Source organism: Poecilia formosa, unplaced genomic scaffold (genome assembly GCF_000485575.1).
Source record: "Poecilia formosa unplaced genomic scaffold, Poecilia_formosa-5.1.2 Scaffold20, whole genome shotgun sequence".
Taxonomy (NCBI): domain Eukaryota; kingdom Metazoa; phylum Chordata; class Actinopteri; order Cyprinodontiformes; family Poeciliidae; genus Poecilia; species Poecilia formosa.
In genome coordinates this window covers 1,997,591-2,022,489 of record NW_006799959.1, presented here as the reverse complement: position 1 = coordinate 2,022,489, position 24,899 = coordinate 1,997,591, and the positions used below count along the sequence as shown (strand labels likewise).

General features: G+C 38.0%; 1 protein-coding gene across 1 annotated transcript in view; it reads left to right on the top strand.

The window, feature by feature from the left end:
- The window catches only part of fras1 (Fraser extracellular matrix complex subunit 1), a 242,457-nt gene that overhangs the window by 183,271 nt on the left and 34,287 nt on the right, over positions 1-24,899 (top strand). Inside the window, exons 29-44 of the mRNA XM_016669157.1 lie at positions 4,717-4,876; positions 5,565-5,743; positions 9,981-10,097; positions 10,524-10,638; positions 11,429-11,566; positions 11,954-11,986; positions 13,011-13,142; positions 13,232-13,354; positions 14,341-14,588; positions 15,430-15,581; positions 16,823-16,985; positions 19,199-19,331; positions 20,197-20,381; positions 21,510-21,663; positions 23,870-24,133; positions 24,472-24,660. Of these exons, the coding sequence (XP_016524643.1) occupies positions 4,717-4,876; positions 5,565-5,743; positions 9,981-10,097; positions 10,524-10,638; positions 11,429-11,566; positions 11,954-11,986; positions 13,011-13,142; positions 13,232-13,354; positions 14,341-14,588; positions 15,430-15,581; positions 16,823-16,985; positions 19,199-19,331; positions 20,197-20,381; positions 21,510-21,663; positions 23,870-24,133; positions 24,472-24,660 (2,485 nt within the window). The remainder of the gene's footprint in view (positions 1-4,716; positions 4,877-5,564; positions 5,744-9,980; positions 10,098-10,523; positions 10,639-11,428; positions 11,567-11,953; positions 11,987-13,010; positions 13,143-13,231; positions 13,355-14,340; positions 14,589-15,429; positions 15,582-16,822; positions 16,986-19,198; positions 19,332-20,196; positions 20,382-21,509; positions 21,664-23,869; positions 24,134-24,471; positions 24,661-24,899) is intronic.

The following is a 24,899-nucleotide window of genomic DNA, read 5'->3' as shown; positions in this document are numbered from 1 at the left end:
AAAATAAGTGGTTGTTTTCCAAAAATTTCAAAGTACTTTTCTAGTAAAAGGTTAAAAGGCTGTTTCCTAGGAACACAAAAGTACTTTTCTAGAATTTATAGGGTAGTTTTCTAGAAGTTAAAAAGTTGTGTCTTAGAAGAGTGAAGGTATTTATTCACAGTTTGCTTTTAACGCCAAAGTCTGGTGGTGGGAAAGTTTGGAAATTTACCCTGAAAATTCTTGAAAAGTTCTTGAATTTTACTGGGGGGAAAGTGTAGAAACTTTGTGTGTGATTGAGTTTATTCTTCTTCTGACCAGGTTCCTAATGACCTAATTATACAATTCCTGATGCTCTTCCCAAAGTTCAGGCAATATTAACCTTTAAGCCACTCTTCAGTGCCATAAGTTGGCATTTCTTTCTGGGTTAAAGGAACCTGCTAAATGTTTTCATGGGCAGCAAAGAGCCACTTTACCTGCAGCGTCAGATATTGCCTGCATGCTCTCGGCTTCCTCCCTCTCTCGCCGTAGATGCCATTCTCAGTCGCTCCGGATTAAATTGAAATGTGTTGCCAAAGAGAATTTAATCATCATTCTGCGCCTTTCAATTTCTTTTTGAGAAGTCTGTGGAATCGTCCTGTTCGCCCGTCCCCCTGTGGGAGCGTGAAGCTCTGTCATTACAACAGCACGACCGTCCAGGCAGGCAGCCAGCTGATGTTTTATGGATGACTCTGACTCCATCTCTGCAGAGTCATTTATTTCTGTTTTTGTGGACAGCAGCCAAAAACTCTGCATCGTCTTGGTTTACATTCTGTCTGGAAGCTCTATAAAGGTCTCCTCTTATTCATACTGTGACTGAGGATAATATATATTTTCATTTATTTCAGAGTGGTTTTATATATTGCAGAGAAGCAAAACTTTTAGAGATTCTTGCCGTCTCAAAGCCTGACATTCCTAAAATTTCTTCTTGTGAACAGTTTCTCCACACATTTAGTCATTTTAAAAGCAAAACACCCCTGGATACGTTTTGCTCAATACTAAATACATACTGTAGGAAAACTTGTGTCATTAGCTGCATTTCCAAGAATCCAATGATTGAGCAATTTGACATCTAGGGAAAAAATATGCTTAATAGAAACACAGCAATTTTCAAAAAACTGGAAAATGTTTTTTTGGGCTGTTTTGCAAAATTCTAATGGAAACACTTTTTTCACATCACATAACCAACAAACCGATGTGACTGGAGCAAACCATGAAGAAGACGACAGGAAGTGGTAGGAAGATGATGCAGCTTATCGCGTGAACTAACTTATTCACATGCAATTTAATTAAGTTTTTTATTTAATGCAAACACAGCAATTGCAAAATTGTGTTTTTTCAACATTGTTGACTTACTATTCAGAAACTACTTACTGTATTCTTGTTGGTTGCGCAGGAGGCTCCATTTCTGCTCTTCAAAGAAAGCTGCACAACTGTTTGCAGCCATTTTGTTGTAGTTTTTTCTATATTAGTAGAATATTGACAAAGTTTTGTGCATATTTGTAGTGAAAACGCAGCTAATGGCTGTTTGAAGAGATTACCCTTTAGTTATTGACTTTCTATTCAGAAACCACTTGTTGGTTGTGCAGGAGGCTCCACTTCTGCTTTTCAAAGAGGCATGGTTGTATAATTGTGCATCTGTTTACAGTAGTTTTGTTATTGTTTTTTCGACAGTAGTGGAATATTGACAAAGTTTTCCTCACATTTGAGACACAGCCTCTGATGGAGCACGGCTTGTGTTCATTTTCTGCTTTTCACTTTCTCCTTATTCTTTGTGTTCAGACCATTTAAAATGACATTAGGCAAATTTGCTTTTTTCCTCCTCATTTGCATGAGCCTGTCATTAGCTCTCGCACCTGTCTGACGGAGATTAGGCTGTTTATCAACTTGAGTCTCTCATGGACGAAGCTCGTTAGATTTGAGGGTTGTCCAAGCAAAGCTCAGAAAATGAATAAATACGGTTGCAGCTGCAGGTCAGAACAAGACCAGAGGGAAAATATTAGTTAAAAACCCAACCAGGCCCCTCTGACCCGCTTTATCCTGAGCTCCTGGCTCTAAATGTCCTTGAGAGCTCCTGGTGTTCATCCTGAGAGAGCCATTATCTCCCAGATGACGTGTTTCTGTGAGTTAAAAGCCTGCCACGCTGATGTATGTGGTTTCTTTTTCTGTGCTTCTCTGCTTTCTGTCGTGGCCTCTGTGAATCAGTGTGATTCGGATCAGCCCAGCAGCAGGCAGAAGTGCTGCGGATGGCCTGCAGGTTGTTATCTGCAAATTTAGATTCTCATGCATGCCACACACTATCTGTCTGACACGCCGTATTCACACCTTTTTGATGTTTTACCACCTTTTTCAACTCTTACAGCAGAGTATTTACGCTTTGCACTGCTGTAGGTATCTGAGCCTTTGTGCTTTTATCTTTAGCTCAAAGTGAGACACGGGGAAAGCTCGCTATTTAAATCCTCCAAGGGATTCATTATGGAGGACTGGGGTGGCCATAATTAAGAATAAATACAGAAAAGTATAAATGACTCAGTGAAGTTATTACAGAGCCAGAAAATGAATAAAAATATGTATTTTAAGTAGAAAAAATGTGGTAATATTTTTTGGGTTAATTTCTAAGATTTTACATTATTCTTAATTTTCTCTCTCCTCTTTTCCTCAAGTAATGCAGCCAGTCAGTGCTAAGTGAAATTAATGGCTCCTTGCAAATGTGAGCAAATTGTGTTAAGTAACATTGCGTCTTGGTATTTCAACTTCACAAGTTGCATTTTAGATATGCTCTACAAAAATATACATGAATTGGTGAATCCACAAATGCAGAGAAATTTGGTTGTAGCTTATTCCATTTTAATCTTTTTTCCTTCAACTTCGCCGTAATCCAGATCTCAATCTAATGTGTTCATGCACCCTTAAAGTGTACATAAAATTAAGACCTTAAATTCATATAAAAAACATTAAGTTGGCCTTAACTACACTAATCTTAAGTCTTAAATTTTGTCATGACAGGACTTTTTGATTTTGTGTATTGAATGTATCTTCAGGCCAAAATTTGAATTGCGTTCTGTGACTCAAGGCGGTTGAGGCTACCGCTAACTAGCTGCTAATGTACCCTCACTAGCTAGCTAACTAACTTTTGCATCTACCATGGATAAGTGCAAATTTTTAGCCTGTTGGATGGACGAAGTTTATACATTTTTTGAGAAGATACAATTCTTAATTTCCATTCATAATGTTCTTAAAAAGGTCTTTAAAAGTCTTAATCTTGAGTTGGTAAAACATTTAAAAATTTTGAATAAGATGCATTAACATTTTTATAAACATGACAAACTGAATCGTTTATTAAACAGTAAGTTTTTCTTATTTACATTAGTCTCAGGTCTTAAATGTTGTCTTGACAGGACTGTTTAAACTTATATATTCTATGTAGTTTGTTTTTTTGTTGTGGGTCTTTTCCGTCAGGCTAAAGTTTGAGTCGCACGCAGACATCTTCATTGCATTCTGTGACTCAAGTAGCTAACTAGCTGCTAATACACCCTTGCTAAGTAGTCTATAAATTTACTGGTTGGCTGAACAAAGTTCATACATTTTTGTGGAGATGTAGAACTTAAATTCCATTCGTAATGGTCTTATAAAGTCTCACATTTGAGTTAAAGTCTTTCGAAAACTTGATTAAAATAATTTAACATTGTTGTGTGAACCAGCTGCTGTGAATACTTTTGCAGGGCAGTTTTTAAAGAAAAACTGCAGATTTCTCAAAAACAGGTTAAATCAGGCTGATTTTCAGGTGAAGGAGCAGATGGCAGCCATTACCTCTTTGCACAGCTGGTCGTTGATATTTTTGCCATTTTTCTGTTTCTGTCAGTGTGAGGTAGCGATGAACAGATTATTTAAGATGATTAAATAATTCCTGTGCCCACTGAACACTTTATGTTGCCCTTACTGCTTAATCAAAGCTTAAATTTATGACTTAATCTGGTTAAAAATGTTTCGTAACAAAGAAAAACTAAGTTGTTTTTAGTTAATAGTTTTCCTCTGTGAGATCAGTCCATCCCCAGGGTTTGTTTTTAAAAGCAGAGCTGATATTCCCAAACTTTTCAGTGATATTTAGTGTTTTGCTCCTTCAAAAGTGTCTTTGTTAAAGTTTCTTGTGTTACAGTTCTCATTCTCTGACACAGGATTTCTACATCAGCTATTTTTATTTAGACAGCAGGGTGACACAGCGAGGTAAAAGGTCTCGATTCAAACCTTCATGACAGAATTTCTCTGAATTTTTTTTCTTTAACTTGAATCGCCTTGAGCGACAATGAATCATCAGCAATCTCTAGGCTCTCCCTACATCTAGCCCTGCTCTTTGTTTGCAGGCAGTGGGATCGATACGGCATTACAAAAATAACCCTGATTGTAAAGTTTTCAGTTCACAGATCAGTCACTGAACTTGCTGTTATTTCTTATTTCTGCTCCATGGTGCTGACGACGGATGCTGCTGCATGGAAAACTCCTGGGGCTTAAAAAAAAACAAAAGTGAAAGCATACAAGAAAAATAGGGGATAATGTGAAGTAAAATATCACTTTCTCTGTGGGTTAAAACCAGGCTGCATGTGTAATTTCAGCTAATAGCAGAAATGTTATCCTGCTGCTCCGGTGGCAGAAAGGCGAACACCCGGGAACCTCCATCTGACTCTGATGTGTTTGTTTCTGCAGCCTCAGGATTCTCCTCATCTGGTGTCTCTGCCGATGACCTGGGTGAAGGAGGGAGGCACGGTGCGGCTCGATAAGAAGTACCTGCAGACAGACGTTAAAGGAGTCGGCGCCGACGACATCGTCTACACCATCCTGGCCTCAGAGGGGCAACCCAAACATGGTGAGAGATCGGTTCAGAGACACGCTTCTTTTACTGCTGAAACGATTAATCGTGATTAATCAGTCTTTTAAATAATCATCAACTATTTTAGTAATTGATTAATCGTTAACTGGAGTATACAGACTCAAAAAAGTTATTTCTAAACTAAATCTGTTTGCTTTAGGGCTGATAATTAATGATATCTTTAATTATATAATGACTACAGTTAACATGTTCTACCACAAAGTCCTTAAATATCATAGTTTTAGCTTCACTCATTAAAAATGTATTTAAAATAAGAAAAATCTCCAACTGAGCACCTTTTGCTAACCAATTATTAATCGGTTAATTCATAGAATAACAAACAGATCAGCCCTACATTCTTGGTGTTAAGTCAAGCAGACACTGGAATAAACATCTTTTCATGTGTTGATGTTGCATTTATTTTTTAGCTGCAGATCCAACAAATAAGCACCAAATTAAATGCTTTTATTGTATTTTAAGCAATAAAATATGTAGAAAAGAATGTGTTTGTTTGCTTCTTTTAATGCATTTATTATTAAAGTTGCTCAGTCTCTTAAAACCAACTCCACTGTCGTATATTTAGGACATTTTTGATGCCCTTTATTTTTTATTCTCCTTATGTTGCTTGACTGATTTGTTGCACAATGAGAGGAGAAACGTTTGATCACCTTCATCCTCTGTCCAGGGGAGGTGGTGCTTGTGTCCATGCCGGCTGACAGCCCCCCAGAGGGCTGGCATCCCTCCCTGATGGACGACCAGCTCTTCACGCCGACGGCGTCTTTCACCCAGCAGGACGTGAACGACGGCACCGTCTGGTACCGCCACTTCGGCTCCAGCTACGACAGCGACTCCTTCCAGTTCCAGGTCAGGGCTCAGCGCTCACACCGGGCTTAATGTTGCTCACTAAATGATGGATCTGAGGTGAATTTTCGACTTCACCAAAGTCTGAAATTTTGGACTTCTGATTTTGAAACTCCAAGTTTTTCTCAAAAGTATCTGAGGTTAATCTCAAAATTTTTGAGTGTTTTTCTGGAAAAGTTTTCACTTTTCGCAAAAGTGGAAACTTTACAAAAAACTGCACAGAAAATATATTTTCCATTTAAGATAGAAAAAAAACTGTAAATATGTTCTATCAAAGAACATAAGAAATATGTTTTACCAAACAAATTTGGTAGAACATTTTATTTGAAATAATCTTAAATGTGCCAAATTTTGTATCCATTTAATCGATTGGACATAATTGATTAATTGGAGTTGGTCCAATTAATCAGAGTTGTTATCCAAAGAACTCTCAAAATTTTTATTTTTATTGCAAACTATTAACTTTTCAAACTTTTCAAAAGTCAAAAATTTGAAACTCTCTCCTGAAACTTTTTCTATCTAGAACATTTCTGCAATTAATCTCAAAATTTCAGATTTTTTTCTAGCAATTCTTTTGACTTTCCAACTCAAATTATATTTTATTTTCTAGAAGAATTACACTACGTGTTTTCTCAAAAATGTTTGACTTTTCACACTAAGTAGTTTATGTAAATTTTCTGAGATTAATCTCAGAATCTCAGAGTTTTTTCTCCTCCTTTCTTTTCTTTTCTATTTACCCTAATACGCCACTGTATTTACCTGAGGTCAAAGGTTACGTTCTGAATTTATGGATTAAGATCTGTATAATTTTGTGTCCTAAAGCTCAACTCCTAAACCTTTTCCCACAGCCATCTCTTTAAATATCTACATCTATTTTCAGCTTTGCTTACTTTCCTTCAGTCTCTGTGTGACCATAAGCCAAAATCCATTTTTAGGTTTGCTAGGTGAAAATTAAAAATGTAACATGGGAGTAAAAACAATAAATCCAAAGAGGAAACAGTGACAAAGACTCCTGCTGTTGTTTTCTTGGACTTTATGCTCTTTGTGGTGTTTTTCTGAAGCTCAAACAAAGTTCACCTCCACCGTCTCTCTCCTGGAGACTCTGCCCTTTCTAACATCTCTCTCTCTTACTTCTCCGTCTCACAATCGATCTTTCTTCACCTTCACCTCCCTCCTCCATTTTTGTTCTTTTTCTTAAGACTTTCTCAAACTGTTCAAAGAAATCTAAAAAGCTTTTCTTTTTTTTATCATATCTAACTTTTGTTCTCTGTCATGAAAAGCACTTTTGATTATCTGGCGTATTAATGCTGCTAAATAATTAAAAGTTTCCTTCAGTTTGGAGCATTAGCCACCTCAAAGCTGGTTTAAATCTGCCAACTTTATCCTTCTCATCTTCATTCTGTTTGCTGAAGATTCTCACCTCTTTAATCCAAGTTTCAGAACCGATGCAGAGAGCTGATCATCCTACAGAGACTTATGTTGAACATCAGTAATGCAGCCAAATTATTCGCAAATTGGCTCAAAATCCTATAAAGTCCCTGTAATGGAGTATTAATCAGTGTTTTCCACCTTCAGTAGCAAGAGGCAGCCAAAAGCTGATGGCAACATCTAATTATCCTTGAACGCATCGCAGTTTAAAGGATAACTTTTTAGGAGAAAAGAAAATGTCCCAGAAATGTTCTGCTTTGTGAAGTTTTCCACAGCAACTTCTCAAGGTGTTGATAGTCTATAAAGTTTAGTTACTTTCACTGTTACTGCTGTTTTTCTTCAGTTTGATTTAATCAAATGTTTAAGTTACCATCAATCATTCAGGGTTATTTACCAACCACATTTCTTCCTCCAAGATGATGGTTCTCCACTTTCCTTCCAGTTTTATTGAAATGTTGGACAGTTCTTAACCCAGTTTTTGTAGTTTCCATTCTTAAGGAATTTAAGAAGGAAAAAAAGTCGGTCCAGTGTGAAAAAGTAATCACCCCCCTCAACAAAGTATTAATTAAAAGGATTATATTATGCAAAATTAACCTCTTCCGTATTTTTGTAATTACACTTTGGTCTCTACTGCTTCTAAAAGCAACCCAGCAAACAGAAAAAAACACCCACACTTCTTTTTTTCTTTTTTTTAAAAAAAAAAAAAGTTAATATTTCTTAGTGGACAGCCCTGTTACCTAGCAACACAAGTGGTTTTACCGCTGTAGGCCCTGTACAATGCCTGCTGGAAAAGAGTTTTATTGTCAACTTACCATCCAGAAACCTCCTGCTTCATTCTTTTTGATTGTGCAGGAGGCGCCACTTCTTCTTTTTGAAGACATACAGTTGTATGATTGTGCATCTTTTTGCAGCCATTTTCATGTGTGAGTGTAAACGTTGAGTTGGGGTCCATGGCCAGCTGCAGCTTATGTGGATTTAAGCACTAAAACAGCTCATTCTGAAAGGCAGAACTGAGCAGACTGAAATATAATCAATCAAGAAGGATTTTATGCAAAAAAAAAAAAAAAAATCAATAAACTTGTTTTGCATAGCCCGGAGACCTAACCGGTTTAAAAGGAAGCCTAATAGCTCCTTTAGCTGGTTGGCGCATTAAATTCATAAACCTTCTCACAATGTAAAGTAGGATGAAAGATCTCAAAAAAACATAATAATATTTAATTATTATTATTATTATTATTATTATTATTATTATTATTATTATTATTATAAACTTGCTGAACTTTATTAGCACAAATATGAACAGATTACAGAAGTTTGTTGTAGAAACAAACCAACAAAAAAGCAGAGACCTTCAGAAAGTTTTAAGCAGTACCATATATAAGCAGCAGAGCATTTATGTTGAATCGAATCTGCCGTATAATCGGTAATTTACCGCAGCAATGCTGCCATCAATAAATCCCGCTGACTCGACTCTGACTCTCATGACATCACATTACTTGTGATTGGTGGCACTGATTTCATCTCTACAAGTTGTGAAACTATATTTACGTCCAAAAAGATGCGACACAAAGCGTGGATTCAGACAGAACGACTTCAGGGTCAAACATGAAGCTTTTCTTTTAAGTCGTGTTGCCTTCAGTCATCATAATCTCTCACAGTCTAATTGAAAACCTCAAACATGTTGGAAGCGTGAAGCTCAGAGGTCAGAGAAAGCCGATCGTGTTCAGCATTAGTGGCTATTAGCGCTCGGAGATAACATGTTGAGAAGAAAAGCTGCTAACCTGGGAGGACCGGAGGAATGTGAGCGGTTACTCCGGTAAGCGTCCCTCCGCTTTCAAAGCAACCTTTTACCCTCGGCGCTTCCATAAAGTGCTTTACAGAGCTTCCTCTCATCTGCTGGGATGAAAGCAGACTCTTTTCTTTTTTTACTCTTTTTGAAGCATTGTAAAAGTTTAATGGCTGTGGTTGTTGACAGAAGATTTGAACTCTAACAATCAGACCTCTTTCCAGGCCATTGTCACACCTGTGAAAATTGTCACAGCAGGAACTGATATCACTTTTCTAGGTTATTAGCGTAAAGGTCAGACTGGTCAGGCGTTTGATTTTATGTTTTATTTCCACAATAAGAGAGAAAACCAATTCAAGGGGAAAATATTTTGGAGGAATCCAGTTTAAAAGCAGGCCCTTTGTTTTCTTATCTGCTTTAGGACTGAAACGACTAATCAGACTAATTGTGATTTATCGATCATTTAAATAATCATCAGATTATTTAATAATATATTAATGGTTAACTTCAGTTTGCAGACTCATTAAAAAGCATTATTTTCCTGTACTGTAGCTCTATCTGCTTTAGGACTGAAACGATTAATTGGGATTAATCAATTATTGAAACAAGTGTTAACTAATTTAATTATCAATTAATTGATAACTGCAGTAAACAGACTCAAAAAAAAGAAAAGATTTTGTCCTAATTTTGGACTTTGTGGACCAGAACCAAATGGCCTCCTGAAACGTCACACTGGACTCCAACCAGTGTGGATCACTCGCCTCTTAACTCTTTCTCCAGACTCTTTATTCCCAAATAAATTGTAAAATTCATGAGAAATTAAGACTTTGGACTCTGAAGAACCTTCTCTGTGAAGATGGAGAATGTGTGTGATGAATCTACATAACAGGAGTTTCAGTTTTTAATTAAATCCCTAAAATAAATGAACTTTTTGATGATGTTTTAATTTACTGAGCTGTTGCCGGATGTTCAGTGTCTGATTATGGAACGGTTTCTGTGTGTGTGTGTGTGTGTGTGTGTGCGCAGGTTTCCTCGGACGTTTCTCCTCTCATTCAGAGCGATGCCCAGACGTTCACCATCGGCGTTTTGCCTCAGATGCCGGGATTCCCGCAGCTGGCCCCGGACTGCGACCTGCAGATCACCGTAAGCAAAACCAAACACAGTATTGATTTCTGAAGTCTTCCTGAGTTTAAACTGTTGTTTATAAATGAATGTAAACTTGTTGAGTCGCGTTAGTGACATGACTGTGTGATTCAGCTTCTAGAGGAGTAAAAAACAGAGAACAGGAAGTTAAAAATTGAAATAATGTAAATCTGGAGAGTAGTAGGAGAAAGTAGCAAAGTGAAGTGAAATCATGAGTCTATTTTCATGAGTTGCCTGATAATTTCTTCAAAATTATTTATTTTTAACTTCATTTTTTACCTTTTATTACATTTGTATGTAATAAAACTGTAGTTTGTGTCTGGAATATGATCCCGATAGTTGGATCAAAGTCTGTCGTGTTGGTTTCAGATGTAGCTGCTTTTTTATTTTCTCATCTTAATCTATTAATTGTGTCTATTTGTGGAGGCTCTGGAGGATCAGGTGACAGAAGTAACGCCTTCAGCGCTCTCCTTCATCGATTCTGGGACTCCCAGCGAAAAGCTCGTCTATAACGTCACCAAGCCGCTTTTACCGGGACAAGGTGAGACACACACACACACACACGCACACACACACACACACACAGGTTTCTATTTCTACTCATATTTTTACGTTGTATTGATTTTCATTCATTTTAGTAGCTGAATTTATCAAACACTTTTTTTACATAAGTAAAATTTTCTTTAATAAAACTATTTGAAATAATATTAACTAATGAATTAATTAATAAAAATAATAATAAATGGTTGATACATTAAAAATATATATTTCTAATTTATTAACCAGCTTTCAGCTTTTAGACTAAGCAGACTCCTCCTAAGCTGTCAACCCAAAAAGTTTCAAACTTTTATGCATGTCTTATAAGAATACATCCAATCAAGATATTTCTTTATGTTTCAGATCTAAAAATTATTCACCAATTCCCTTTTCTGCTAAAAAATCTAACTATTTTGTATATTTCAAGACATTCTCCCATTTTATTGTTGAGCAGATAAAAATAAAACACAAAAAATTTAAATTTTATTATTTTTTTTATTTAAATGTATTTTTATCAAGAATGGGTGCATTTTCACTTCCTTCCTTCCTTCCTTCCTTCCTTCCTTCCTTCCTTCCTTCCTTCCTTCCTTCCTTATGTATTGGCGCTACATAACTTAACATAAATCCTTCATGTGTTGAAGTGTCGGATCTTTTCCTTTCCTTCGTCTTTCATTGGAGTCTCTTTGTTTGACCTGAGAAATGTAAACATGTTTTACCTGGAAGCGAATAAAATGTAAAAACTTTTGTCCCAGTCAGTTTGTAAACGTTGTCACTTCCTGTGTTTTATTTTCCAGGACTCCTCGAGCATCGGGACCGGCCGTACAAGGCAGTGCAACATTTCACGCAGGCTGACGTCAACAACGGGAAGATAATCTACCGACCGCCGGGAGCGCCGTCCCACCTCCAGGAGCTCTACCAGTACTCCTTTACTGGTGCGACTTCACTTTCAGCCAGTCATGATTTTATGCTTCAGCCATTTTATAAACTCTGGACACAGTCTCTTAAAAAGCAGCGCAGAGGTTGAACTCCGTTTAAAAGCAGTCTGAGGGCGGCTTGGGAAGTTCAGAGGATATTTTAAGTCACCTTGGTTCTGAAAGATAATCCATAATCCAACATCAAAGCGGTCCGAGTGAAATGTTTCTTAATCCTGGTTTTGGAGCAGAACCTCCATCCTCTTTGCCTCCTCAGTTGTTTTAAGCCTTGTTGCTTATTTGTTGAGGTTTTTTGTGCAGTGCGACAGTGCCTGAATGCACAGTTGGGGTTTATTTTACTTTCATCGGCTTCCAATTGTAACCTTTTGCTGTGTTTGAACCCGACAGGCCTGCCGGAGTCGCTGAGCATTTATTTCACAGGTAAATATTCTTCACCCACCTGAAACCTGAAAGGGAGACGGCATGAAGGAGGCACTTTGTCCTCATTTTATACAAACAAACTCCTTCTTTTAACCTTTTTTGTGTTGTCTTGGCTGTCTTTGATGAGGATGTCTCCTTATATTTCCTCTCTGTCTTTATCTTGCACTTCTCTGTTTTGTCTTCTGTTCAGGTTTTCCTGGTGTTTCTGTATTTTTCCCTTTTTAATCTGATCTTTGTATCTTTCTTATTTATTATCCGCTCATCCTTGGATGGGTTTCCTCCCACAGTTCAGAAGCCGTTGGGTTAATTGGTCTCTTTAAATTGCCTGGTTGTAAACTACAGACTGTAGTTTGATAGTGTTTCACTGACACATTGTTTTTCAGGAACAGATTAGAAGCAGTCAAACTGCTTTTTGTTACTCAGTTAATAAACCAAAACACCAAAAAGTTCATTCATAATTCAGGAAAATAAAACTTGTTTGGGTTGTTAATGCTACCTCACCTTTTGAAAAATCAAAACTTTCAGTTTTTGATAAATATATCCTCCAGGAATTTTGGTTTTGTTTCACAGAACCACAATTTTATTTCTGTTTTTAGGGTTCAGCATTTTTTGCAAAAAGAGGATGGACACATTTTCCTCTTTGGGATGTTGATATTTGTTGAAATGATGTAAAAAATAACATAGTTTCCAACTTAATGACTAGAAAAATAGATCTAAAAATATATAACTGGTTCTTATAATGTCATGCTGTTGTGGAAATTCAAAGCAATTATTCCATAAAAATAATATAAACAGCTAAAATTGTTGTTACAACTGTTTTTAAAAAGGGTAGTTGGCTCGTTTTCATTTTTATGAAAAGTTATTAGTTTGTTCTACACTTACAGTGTGAAATTCACAGCTTTATGGTCATATTGATATGCTTTGACGTTGTTTTATTCTATTATTTAAAGGAATTCCCTCGGTGGAGCCTTGTTGTGTTTGTTTCTGTGGGTCTTTGTTACATTTTGTGTTTTTTGTGCCTCAGTGTCGGACGGCGAACACACCACTCCTGAGCTGGACTTTGTGATCCTGCCGCTGTCGAACCACCAGCAGCCGCCGGTGTTTCAGGTCCTGGACCCGCTGCTGGAAGTCCAGCTGGGGGGACAAGCTGCAGTCGGTGAGAGACAATGAAAAGCAGCTCGATTCCTCTCCGCAGCAGCTTCTCTCTGAGCGTTTTCTCTTCTCTTGTCTGTTTCCTTTCTGCAGGAGGTCAGCAGCTGGCGGTGAGCGACGCCGACACGGCGCCGGACGACCTGGAGTTTGAGCTGGTTGACGCTCCCATCCACGGAGAGCTGATGAGGAGGGACGACAACGTCCGCATGAGTAACGGTAACCAAGACGACCACAAGAGAGACGGATTTCCGTTTTCTAATTCATTAGCAATGCATCTCATTTATTTCCAAAATAAAAGCATCTTAGAAGATAACCAGTGAGGCGGCCATGTTTACCTGCACTGATGAACAGTTTGTCAGTTTGTCTTGTAGATACTGACAGGAAAATATCAGATGGCAAATTATGTTCCTAATCTGTTCAATAACTGATAAAAAGCCTTCTGGAGGTTTTTGGATCTGCACTGCAAAAATGCAAATATTTTTGTGTTGGTTTCTAGTGCAAATATATCAGTACACTCGAAATAAGACAAAACAGGAAATAGTCAATAATTCCTTAATATTGATGAAAATATTGGCCGATTATTTCACTTATAATACAGAAAAAATGTTTTCTTATATGTGAAATAATCTGCAAATGGAACAAGTAATTATTGACTTAAAACAAGCTCAAATATCTTGCTGAATATTTTTTTGTAAGTTAGTTTTGTCTTATTTCAAGTACTTTCACTATAAAATAGACAAAATTACTATGTAGGATTTTGTGTTTTTGTAGAGATCGGTTTCTGTGGTGATGCTGCTGAAAACCCAAAATAACCCAAATTTAGTTTTCTGAAAGACTCTCTGCCCTACTTCCTGTTGAAGCCCACAGAATGACGGATCCTACGCTGTAGTTAGAAATGGGAATGAGGTGATATGTCAATTATTCGTTCTGGAGTTTCATAGCAAATCCTGCTGCAATGTTTTTTTGCTGAAAAGCCAAAAATGTATCTGACTCTCAGGTCCAGTTGTTTTAAGCTCTTCTAATTGTTTCTCTGATTGTAAATTAAGACAAATTAAGACTTCTTGATCGACGTATATATGATCTGCTCTCTGGTTTTTCTCTTTTCAAAGGACTCTACATTATCCTAATAATAGGTGCACAAGATATCGGCATCTGCCGATCTGTCATTTTTTTAAGATATCGGTTCTTGTCTTTCTCTCTAGGCGACACTTTCTCCTTTGCCGACGTCACCCACCAAGTCCTGCTCTACCGGCACGCCGGCCTCTCCACCCAGGACGACGCCATGTCCTTCTCGGTCAGTGACGGCATCTCCATGGCGACCACGGTGGTGCAGGTGACGGTGCTGGACGGAGCGGGCGACGGGCCACAGAGAGACCCGGCAGCTACGCTGTCGCTGGAAGTGGGAGAGAAAAGCAGCACAGTCATCAGACGCTCACACCTGGCCTACACAGTGAGTGGGGAGAGATGCATGCTGGGTAAAAGGTCTTAGAAACGCATCAGACTTTTTTATAGTAATAATAATAATAATTGTCTATAAAGCGCTTTCAAACAAAGTGCTGAGGAAAAGGGAAGGAGGTCAGCTATGCTAGCTTGACTATGACAACCGTAACATGTAGATGTGCTGTGGAATCAGGTGTGTTTCAGTTCAGTTTAAAAAAAAAATTAAATAGACCCACACACCAACTCTAACAGATAATCAGTAGAGCAGCTGTTTAAATTACCCAGTCAACCACCACTGTGTTAGCTTAGCTTGTAGCAGCAGTAGCTAATCTACCACAGTGATCAGTTATTAATAATCCCAAATTAAACAACAAGGATAAAAACATAAAACTGAATGTTCTGTTCTTTGCTGGGGAAATGCTGGAGTGTTTTTTTGGGGTTGAATCCTGAAACATATAGTGGCGTTGTTGTCAGTTGCTATGGAAACGCTGTGTGTAGCAAAGAGAGCAAGAAAAATGTGTTTGTTTATTTAGTTGTTCTTTCTACGTTATTTTCTCCCTTTGTTGTTTCGCACTGCACTGAAATATTAAGACCTGCATCTCTGGGTTTCATTTTGATTATTCAGCTGTTTTGACTCAGCAGTGCAGTTATGGATGGCATGTGAGACATTCGTCTTTTTGCCCTACGCACGTCTATGTGCGAGATTTCCAGATGTGAACAATGACACTTTAGGGGGTGTATAGTTAAAGGCAAGAGTTTTTAATGTTTAGCACTTCACTGTTCAGCTCTGCCCCAGAAAATCCCCATAAAACCCCGTTGAGCTGAGAGCCTCTGTGCTTTGGCGTTGCCAGGACAACACGTCCTCTGACGACCAGATCCACATCCAGCTGGTGTCGGTGCCGATGTACGGCGTCCTGACCAGGACTTCCTCCCAGCAGGAGGCGCAGGAGCTGAGGGAGTATTCCTCCTTCAGCCAGGAGGACGTCAACCTGCACAGGATCAGGTAAGGCAGGGACATCCAGGCGATGGAGCTACTGATTTATGTAGAGCATTAGTGAAAATTGATGAAGTTACTGACACCTTTTAATGGTTTAAATCCACTTTTTCTCAAGTGCTCCTCTGAGCTTCAAAGTTAATACTTTTTACACTGTGGATCGCATCTCATTAGGATTTCAGTGCAACTTCAGATACCCGTAAAAGCCTGTGAAGCAGAGCAACCTGAAGAGGAAGGCTGATTTTTAAGGCTATTAAAAAACCCAAAGAAGTCATTATCAGAAAAACAAGAAGCTCTCATCCTAAAGTCAAAAGATTTTCCAGGTGTAATTATGATCTCTGGTTTCGTTAAGGGCCTTCAGGACCGCAGGAGCTCTAATAAAGACACCACTTGAAAAGAAGAGATGAGCTGTTTATTCCAGATTGTAGGTGATAAAATGGTGTTAAGGGTTATTTATGCTGGAGCTGCAGTCGTTATTAGCTGAAACCAGGAGAGGAAAACTTAAAACTAACTTATTTTTCTTCAATCTAATGTTTCTGAAAGACACAAAACGAGACTTGAACCTTTTTACTTTCTCAAACTGAGCCTGTTAGCATAAACTTGGATTAGCATAAATGTAAAATAAGAGGATAAATATTTTTTATTTATTTAAAGTAAGGCTCAAACGATTAATCGTGATTAATGGATTGTTGAAATAACTGTTTTGGAAAAAAGCAATTTGCTGAAAACCATCATATTTAGAGCAGTAAATAAGCTAAAACTATAAATATGAATACATTTTGCATTTAAGATAAAAAAAACACCTTTGTAAATATCTTTAGGTTTTAGCTTCACTCAGGCCAGATTCACTAAAGGAATGTTATTGTATGGCATTTTAGGCAATAAAATGTTTGTTTTCTTCTTTAAAAAAATGAATTATTTGTTTTATTTGCATCTCTTAATGTATTTCTGTTGTAAATAAAATGTTTAAGTGTTTAATTAGAAAATCTGGAGAGCGTGCCCCTTTTATCCGATTAATCAACTAATTGTCAGAATAATCGAAAGGTTCATTGATTACTAAAATAAGCGTCAGTTGCAGCCCCACTGCAAACATTGTCATGCTTTGCTAACACAGTCATTTGAATGAATCCTGAATTTTTCTGGGTTTCGTGCATTTTTCTGTTGAACTGAATCAGGATAAGTTTTTTCCTCCTGCATGTCGGTCAGTTTGTGATTTTCTAATGAAAACCAACCCGGTGCTCAATGTGCAGGTACGTCACGTCGCTGGAGACGGGAAGCCAGCCGGTGACGGACGTCTTCCATTTCGTTGTTCACGACGAAGACAGCAATCGCCTCGACAACCAGATGTGCACAATCACCATCACGGCCTCGCCCAGACAGCCGCCGGTGGTCACTGTGCAGGGCGGCATCAAGGCGGGCTCCTGTTTTATTCCCTTCCTCTTTAACTCACTTTGGTTTGAATCACCAGAATTAAATGTTGAGTCACAAAATCTGCTCACATTTTCAGCAGAACAAGGATCTCAGGTGGTAGTTTTTCAGGATTTCTTAAGGGAAATATATAATTTGTTGCTATTGTTTTATTTTAATACCAAAGTTATCAACCTGAGGAAGAGGAAAACACATCTGAGTGAATTAATGAATATTATATTAATCCTCAAAGTGAGGATAAGAAATATTGCTGCAACAAATAATTGAGAAGTAAACTCTCTGGTGCAAAGTAATGAAACACCTGTTTAGTTTCAACAAGGTGAAACTAAACACCTTGTTGTTTGTTACAGCGCAGAAGATCTGCAGCTCTGCATTTCCATTATGTGCAAAAATCTTTATCAATATTCTGCTAATGTTGACAAAAACACAATTTAACAATTGCTGTGATTACATTAAATAATAAATTAATTTAAAACTACATGTGAATGAGCTTCTTCATGTGATAAATCATTAAAAACCAATATATATATATTGATTTATAACATGGGAAAAATGTCTTGTTTCAAGTTAAATAATCTGCAAATCCTTTATCATCAGTATCAAGAAATTATTGACTTAAAACAAGCTCTTATATATTGTAAAAAATGTACTTTTAATTCTAGTCTAATTTCAAGTGTACTGAGATATTTACTCTGTGAACTAGACCAAAATTAATTGGTTAGATTTTGTGTTTTTGCAGCGCATAATGGTAAAAGAATAAACATTCAAAGATCAGTAAACTTTAAATTCTAATTAACATTTAACACTAGAACTGGAATATATTTCAAACATCCAAAATAAATAAACAAAACAACAGAAACAATAAATAAAATGAATTCTAAACAAAATGATCCTTCAAAAAGACTGAAGAGTTTTATCATTTAGTTTTTGGTAGAAAGAGAGAAAAGAAATGGAAATTATTGATATAATTTTAATTCATCATTGATGTATTACTTATTGTGACTGAAAATAATCATAAATGATACTTTTGCAGAGAAACTTTAGTCTGGAGTCGAGGCTTTCATCTCTTCCTGTGTTCCTCGCTTCGCTCTCTGACTTTAACTCGACTCTCTGCTGCGGAACAACCTTGAACATTTCCTTCCGTTCTTATTTACTCTCTGAGTCCAACATGATTTGGCTCTGCCTGCATCTTAACTCGTTCTTGGTCCTTGTGAGCAGATTCCCGTTTCCTGTGTGTCTTCATTAAAAGCCCTGACCTTTAACTTGTTGTCTGCTGTCTGGAAACTTTACTTGCTTCCCGTCTGGAGTTTCTGCTTTGTGATTCTGCGACCTTCTGTCTGTCAGCCCACCTTTGCATCACACCAGAACTGGACTGTGCGAGCGCTAGCTGTTGTCTTCCTGGTACTCCCAGTTGTGTGTTTCCTGACTTTGCATGAACGTTTTGCTTTATGCTCTAAAACTTATCACAAACTGTCTTCACCTTCTGTTCCATCATCCAGTGCCTTTCCGTCTCGTTAGAATATTTCCTGTCTCTGTTTTACTGCTAAAAACATTATAAACATGTTCAGTAAGATCAGAATTTAAATCACAAAAACTTACTTCAAGCATCACTTGTCATATTGTTCATTGTTATTCTTCTTTGATATTAGAAAATCTTAGAGCTGCAGCTGATGATTAGTTTAATAATCGATTAATATCTGAATTATTCAATTAATTGCTGAATTGACAAGTTAGCAGTAGCTAATGCGCTAACTTGAATTAAATTATGTATGACCTTGAAAGACTACAACTGTACAATTTATTTTTGATATTGTAATTTACATGCGCTATAAATGTGTTTATGTTTTTATCTTGTTCTCCACTGTCCATGTTTCATTTTCTTCCTCTTTGCTACTGGTTTTAAATAAAGTAATTAGTGGGGAGGAAGTGGAACTGCTTTGTAAACAAACTTCATCCACTTCAAAATAAGAGCATGAATATAAATGTCCACTTGAAGAATAACCAAAACATCAAAACAGGATTTTATTCAGCTGAAAGTTTACAAAACAGCTGGGTAAATTAGAATATATTAAAAAACATTCATTTAGGGGAAGCTAAATGTTAGCAAAGTGCTAAAGCTGTTCTGAATTAGCATAAATGTTCCCACCATTGTATTTGAAGTGACTCTGTCAGAATGATTCGTTTCCTGTAATCGCCAGGTCCAGGAAGGCGGCCGTGTTCTGCTGTCGACCAATCACATCACAGTATCGGACGTGGAAACGCCACAGACCGAGCTGCAGGTTTGGCTCGTCAGCCCTCCCAAATACGGCTTCATCGAAAACACAAAAAGAGGCGAGTTCAGTTCACCAGCTGCACAAAGCAACAAATCCAATTAAACCCGTCGCTCACGATAATTTACACTTTTATGTTTGTGTCTCATTCAAACGATCCCGGCTAAATGTCCTAGAAAAGAAACGCTGCAGACCAAATGCTCTGATGTTTTGTCCTCTGAAAGCTGATTTGAGACGAAAACGGACCTGGCAAATGTAGCTCTGCACGAGCAGGACGGAGGAAATCAAATTAAAGCCTCCGGTTCTGAAGCAGATTCCAGAAAGTCCTGAAAGTTATTGGATATATCGGAGCTCAAGATAATGGCTCCACAAAGGGAAAGGAAAGCTTTAACAGAGGCAGCCATGTTAGATCATTGATCAGCTATTAGCTTTGCACTCTGACCTCTGTGGAGGAGTAGTAAGAAAAAAACGACAGAAACAGACGAGCAGAGATGGAGATTAATACAAGACCCGCAGGCATCAGCAGCAGGTGGGGGAGGGGCGAAAAGATGAAAATGATGCATTTTATCCATCCATCCATAAGTAACTAACATGGGAACCATATTTTGTTATAAGTGAAATAATCAGCCAACGGCAGTAGAAACTTTTCCTCAATATTAACAAATTATTAAATTAGAAAAACCTCCTATTTCTTGCTGAACAGTTACTTGTAAGTTAGTTTTGTCTTAATTCACAGTACTAAGACATTTGTACTAGAATCTAGACCAAACGTTTCTGGGTAAGATTTTGTGTTTGTGCAGTGTTGATGGGCCTTATAAGGACTCCCTGTAAACATGTTGACCGTATTGTTGAAGTGATTCCCGGCCAGCAGTTCTTGTTGTTACGGTTCAGCTGTGACCGCTGCGCCTCTCTTTGTGCCGCTGCAGGTGGCTCGGTGGGCGGCTCGCGCGCTGTGACTCCAGATGTTCCTTTCTCTGTGGAGGATTTGGTTTCTGATCACGTCTTCTACGTCCAGGACAGCCAGCAAAAGGCCAGCCAGGACGTCTTCAGCTTCTACATCAGCGACGGGTACAGCCAGACGGAGACGTTCAGTGTGGAGATCAACATCCAGGTAGAAACGTCCGCAGTGCAACAGCTGAGACAAACGTACTGTAGCATTTTGTTTTTGGTTATAAAAGAACGTGAGGATTTTTTGTGGTTAAAAAAGGCTTTTTCTAATCAACTTGATGCTCCCAAATTATTTAGAAGCAAAAGTATTTAAACCAGTCCCCACTTCTTTTATCTTTGATTTTCAAGCAGATCAGGATTTTATTTATACAAAATTCAAATTTTCTACATTTTTATCCTTCTGTTTGAGTTTGTGCTGTTTCTAAAAACATCCCAAGCGTTTAAAGAACACCGCCCAGCTGCTTTTTGGCAATAAGTTAATGTTTTTCGCTTTTGGAACAAATGTACGGAATTTATCTTCACAAATCAGCAGGTACTGCCCGTTACCTAGCAACGCCAGTGGAGTTCCGGCCGTTGCCTAGTAACCTGCCAATTGAACTAGCAGTTTTTTAAAATCAACATTAAGAACTATTTTGCTTAAAACAAGCTCCTAATTCTTGCTGAAAAGTTATTTGCAAGTTAATTTTTGTCTTAGTTCAAGTGTAATAAGATATTTGCACTAGAAACTACATAAAAGTACTTTGTAAAATGTTATGTTTTTGCAGTGTAAGCCGGTCTTTTAAGCTTTTTTAAACAGCTTACAACTTGTTTTATTAACATCTGGAGGAAGACTTTATCATAGATCTCACTGTCATCTACAAACCTGCACACCTTGAAATGTTGGAAGTTATTGTAATCTATAATCCATCTAATGTAATCTGAGAAACACTTAATCTAAATTAACTATCGCTGCCATCTTCAATCACCCGGTTAATCCTGTTTTTAGACTCCAGTTGAATTGATGAGGCTGTCAGCAGTGTGAACGTTTGCAGCAATAAACAGTAAAAAAAATAAAAATAGAGCATCTGGAAATATTTTAAAGCTTTTTTTCCATCTTTAGAGCAAAAAATAACCTGTAAAATTAAGTTAAAATCAAACAGAATTAATCAGGGTGAGAAATCTGGTACCTAAGTTATGTAGAGGCTCAAACTGAAATCTGAGTTTTGATTCAGATTCTGGTGTTTCCATCTCCCTCCTTCCTTCCTTCCCTCCGGGTTTTATCTCCTCATTTCTCTCTGATCTGGTCCTGCAGAGTAAAATCGACTCTGAGTTGACGGTTTCCGTCAGCAGCGTCCACGTTGAGGAAAACTCCGGCGTCGTCGTCACCAACTCGTCTCTCAGCGTTTACGACGGCGACAAGCCGGAAAACGAACTCGTCTTCACCGTCGTCAGGATCCCAACCTATGGTGAGCGCAGACATAAGCAACATAGATGATTAATACGATTCTTCATTTCAACATAGAAAACAGTAAAAGTTTAAAAGGATTTAAAATACTCTGGCATTTTTTAGAAAAAAAAGTAAATTTCACCAGACACACACCTGCAGTTTTTATTTAAGTTTCTTGAGGTTTTTATTGAATGAAATTGATTTAGAAAAGTTTTCTTTTATCTGATTTTGTTGTTTTTTGTTACTGATATGAATTATTGTAATGTTAGTCCTTAAAACCCCAAAATGTCCACTTAACTTAGTACTTCAGTCACTTCTTTCTGCCTGAGTAGTTTTTTTCTCTGCCCACCTCTGGTTGTACATGAAATAATCTGCCATGTTAAAGGAATTATTGAGTTAAAACAAGCTCCTTCATCTTACTGAAACATTTCTTCTAAGTTAGTTTTATCTTATTTAAGGTCTACTAAGATATTTGCATTTTATTTATATTTTGTACATTATTGAAACTGTAGGATTCTGTGTTTAATTTGTGTTTTGTCCTGTATATAAACATTTCAAAACATAAAACATTGTTATATTTTAGTTTGTATTGTTAAATGTCACAAGAACTAATTAATAACTGTAAGAAATATCTTGAAATAATCATGTTGTACCTTCATCAGCAGCACACAGACTGAGTGCATATGGAGCGTTTGTAGGATAGTTTGTCCCATTTGAACCACCAGCTCAGCGGTGACGTTGAAGTATTTCTACTGTAAATTATCCTGAATGTGATGGAGAAGATCACGCACACAGAGGGATAAACACATTACTCTCACTTCCGACACACAGATTGCCTAAAACAAGACAAACACGGCGACGTCTGCAGCCATTCCTCACACACTCAAACCGGCTGACCTCCGTAGATTCCTCTCTCTGCCCCAAAATGAGTTTTCTTTCTTTATACGATGCCAAAGCCTGGTGGGCTCAAAGAAATTGCTTCATAAGACAAGACACAGATCACAGATTCAGCAATTTATCATCCAGACCAACTTTAGTGTCTAAAATCCTGGGACCGAGTTGTTGTTGTTGTTTTTTCCTGTCAATCCTCGAGTGTCTATACATGACGGCCGTCTCCTGGATTATTCCACCCAAAAAATTCTCAATTTGCCGCCTTCCTGGTTTCATCTTCCATCTCTCTCTTAAACTCCACACACACACACACACACACCCCAGTGTGAACATTTTGTAATAACATCCCGCCTGCAGTTAAAGCACCGTAAAACATCCCGTGAAGTCGAGTGTGACGGCGCTGTAAAACCAACGCTGAGTACGACTGATGGGACCGAGCGGGAATCTGAGTGATTTCAGACAAGATGACGAAACCCAGGCAGTTTGTCTTTTTAACTGGCTAACTCTTTATCGTCCTCACTCCAGCGAGCCGCTCAAACAAACGTATTTATCAGAGGGGAACGCTCTCCGGCTGCAAGGGTGAACCTATTGACTCGCCTTGGAGATGAATCTTTTCTATGAATGATGTACAGAATTAGAAATTTCTCCTGTGAAAATAATTAATGAGCTAAAGGTGTTTTCACACTTGATTCTTCCGGGAGTCTTGGTTTGATCTAGAATAAAATTGCAACAGTTGTTACATTTTCAGCCGCATGGTGTCAAACGACAGAAATTGTTTGAAAAACCTGTTCCCCTCCTCGCCTGTGGGGGGCGCTACACCAATTACTACTGACAAAAAAAACCCTAAAGCCAACACTGAGTGCAACTTTCTTCTTCACACAATGGAGAGGTGTCAGATTTTAGCAGTTGTAAGATTTCTCCTTTTTTGTTGGTAAAGAAAAATGAGCCATTTCTCCTGCTAACACCAAACTCTCACATACAAATGGAAATTATAGTTTGTTTCAATTTATCATGCGATTCCTTGATTTGTTGTTTATTCTGACAGGCCTAAGTGGAACGCCAACATTTTTTCTGAATATCAATGAATTATTTGTTTAAAAAAAGTTGATTCTAAGTTAGTTTTGTCTTATTTCTAGAGTATTGAGGTATTTGCACTAGAAAGTAGACGAAGCGGTTTCCACACCACTTCAACCAACCAGAGTTCAGCTTTTTGGTCCACATCAGAAGCAATAATCATATATTTTATGCAATAATTTAAACAACTTTGTTTTTGGACATTGTCTAAGTTTAATGCTGAAATTATTCCACATTTTAACAAACCTGTGTTTCCTCAGGAAAACTTCGCCGGCGGCAGTTCTACTCTCAGCCACTGGAAAACGGGCGCGTCCTCACACAGGGATCCACCTTCACCTACCAGGACGTTCTGGACCGGCTGCTGGTCTACACGCCCGAAACCGTCAGTGGGGGAGCCGACGAAATGGGCTTCACCCTCACTGACGGCACGCAGACCCAGACGGGCCTGCTGCGGTTCACCATGGACGTCAGGAGGAGCGAGGGGCCGCGAATGACCGTCAACAGAGGCCTGCAGCTTCCTGCAGGTGAGACGGGCGACTACACTGCAAAACACAACTTCTGTTTGTCTAGCTTTTAGTGTAAATATGCTGGCACACATGAAAAAGGACAAAGCTAAGCTACATTTTTGACGTGTTAGAAGTAACGTTTAGCTGCAGAAACATTCTTTTCTACAATTCTCTGAAGGAATGCTGTGTTTTTGCAATTGTTCATTTTCTTTATTCATGTGTTTTTTTGTATTTTTGATTATATTTCAACCTAATGAAGAATCTACAGAATGTGTTGATTTTTTTTTCTGATTAATCGTGAGAATAATCGATTAGTAAAACTAAAAGTCGCTCACTGTATGCTCTGTTTTTTGCAGGAACTTCGTCTAAAATCTCGGAGCAGAACCTGAAGGGCTCCGACGTCGACTCAGACAACCTGAAGCTGCGCTACATCCTGACCAAAGACCCGCCGGCGGGGAAGCTGCAGCTGGGCCGCGGCAGCCATGTGGAGAAGGTTTCTGTCAAAGGTCCCGTTCAGAGCTTCACGCAGGAGGACGTCAACAAAGGTAACAGATTTAAGTTTTATTTTCTAATGTCTGCTTTGTCTTCTTTTACTGTTCACTGTTTCCTCACCTGCAGCCCGTTTTATGTTGCTTTTTAGTGACATTTTAAAGTTTTAATTTTAGAAAGAAAAAATCTTGAAAATATATACCGTATTTTCCGCACTATAAGGCGCACCGGATTATAAGGCGCACTGGATTATAAGGCGCACTGTCGGCTTTTGAGGAAATTTAAGGTTTTTAGG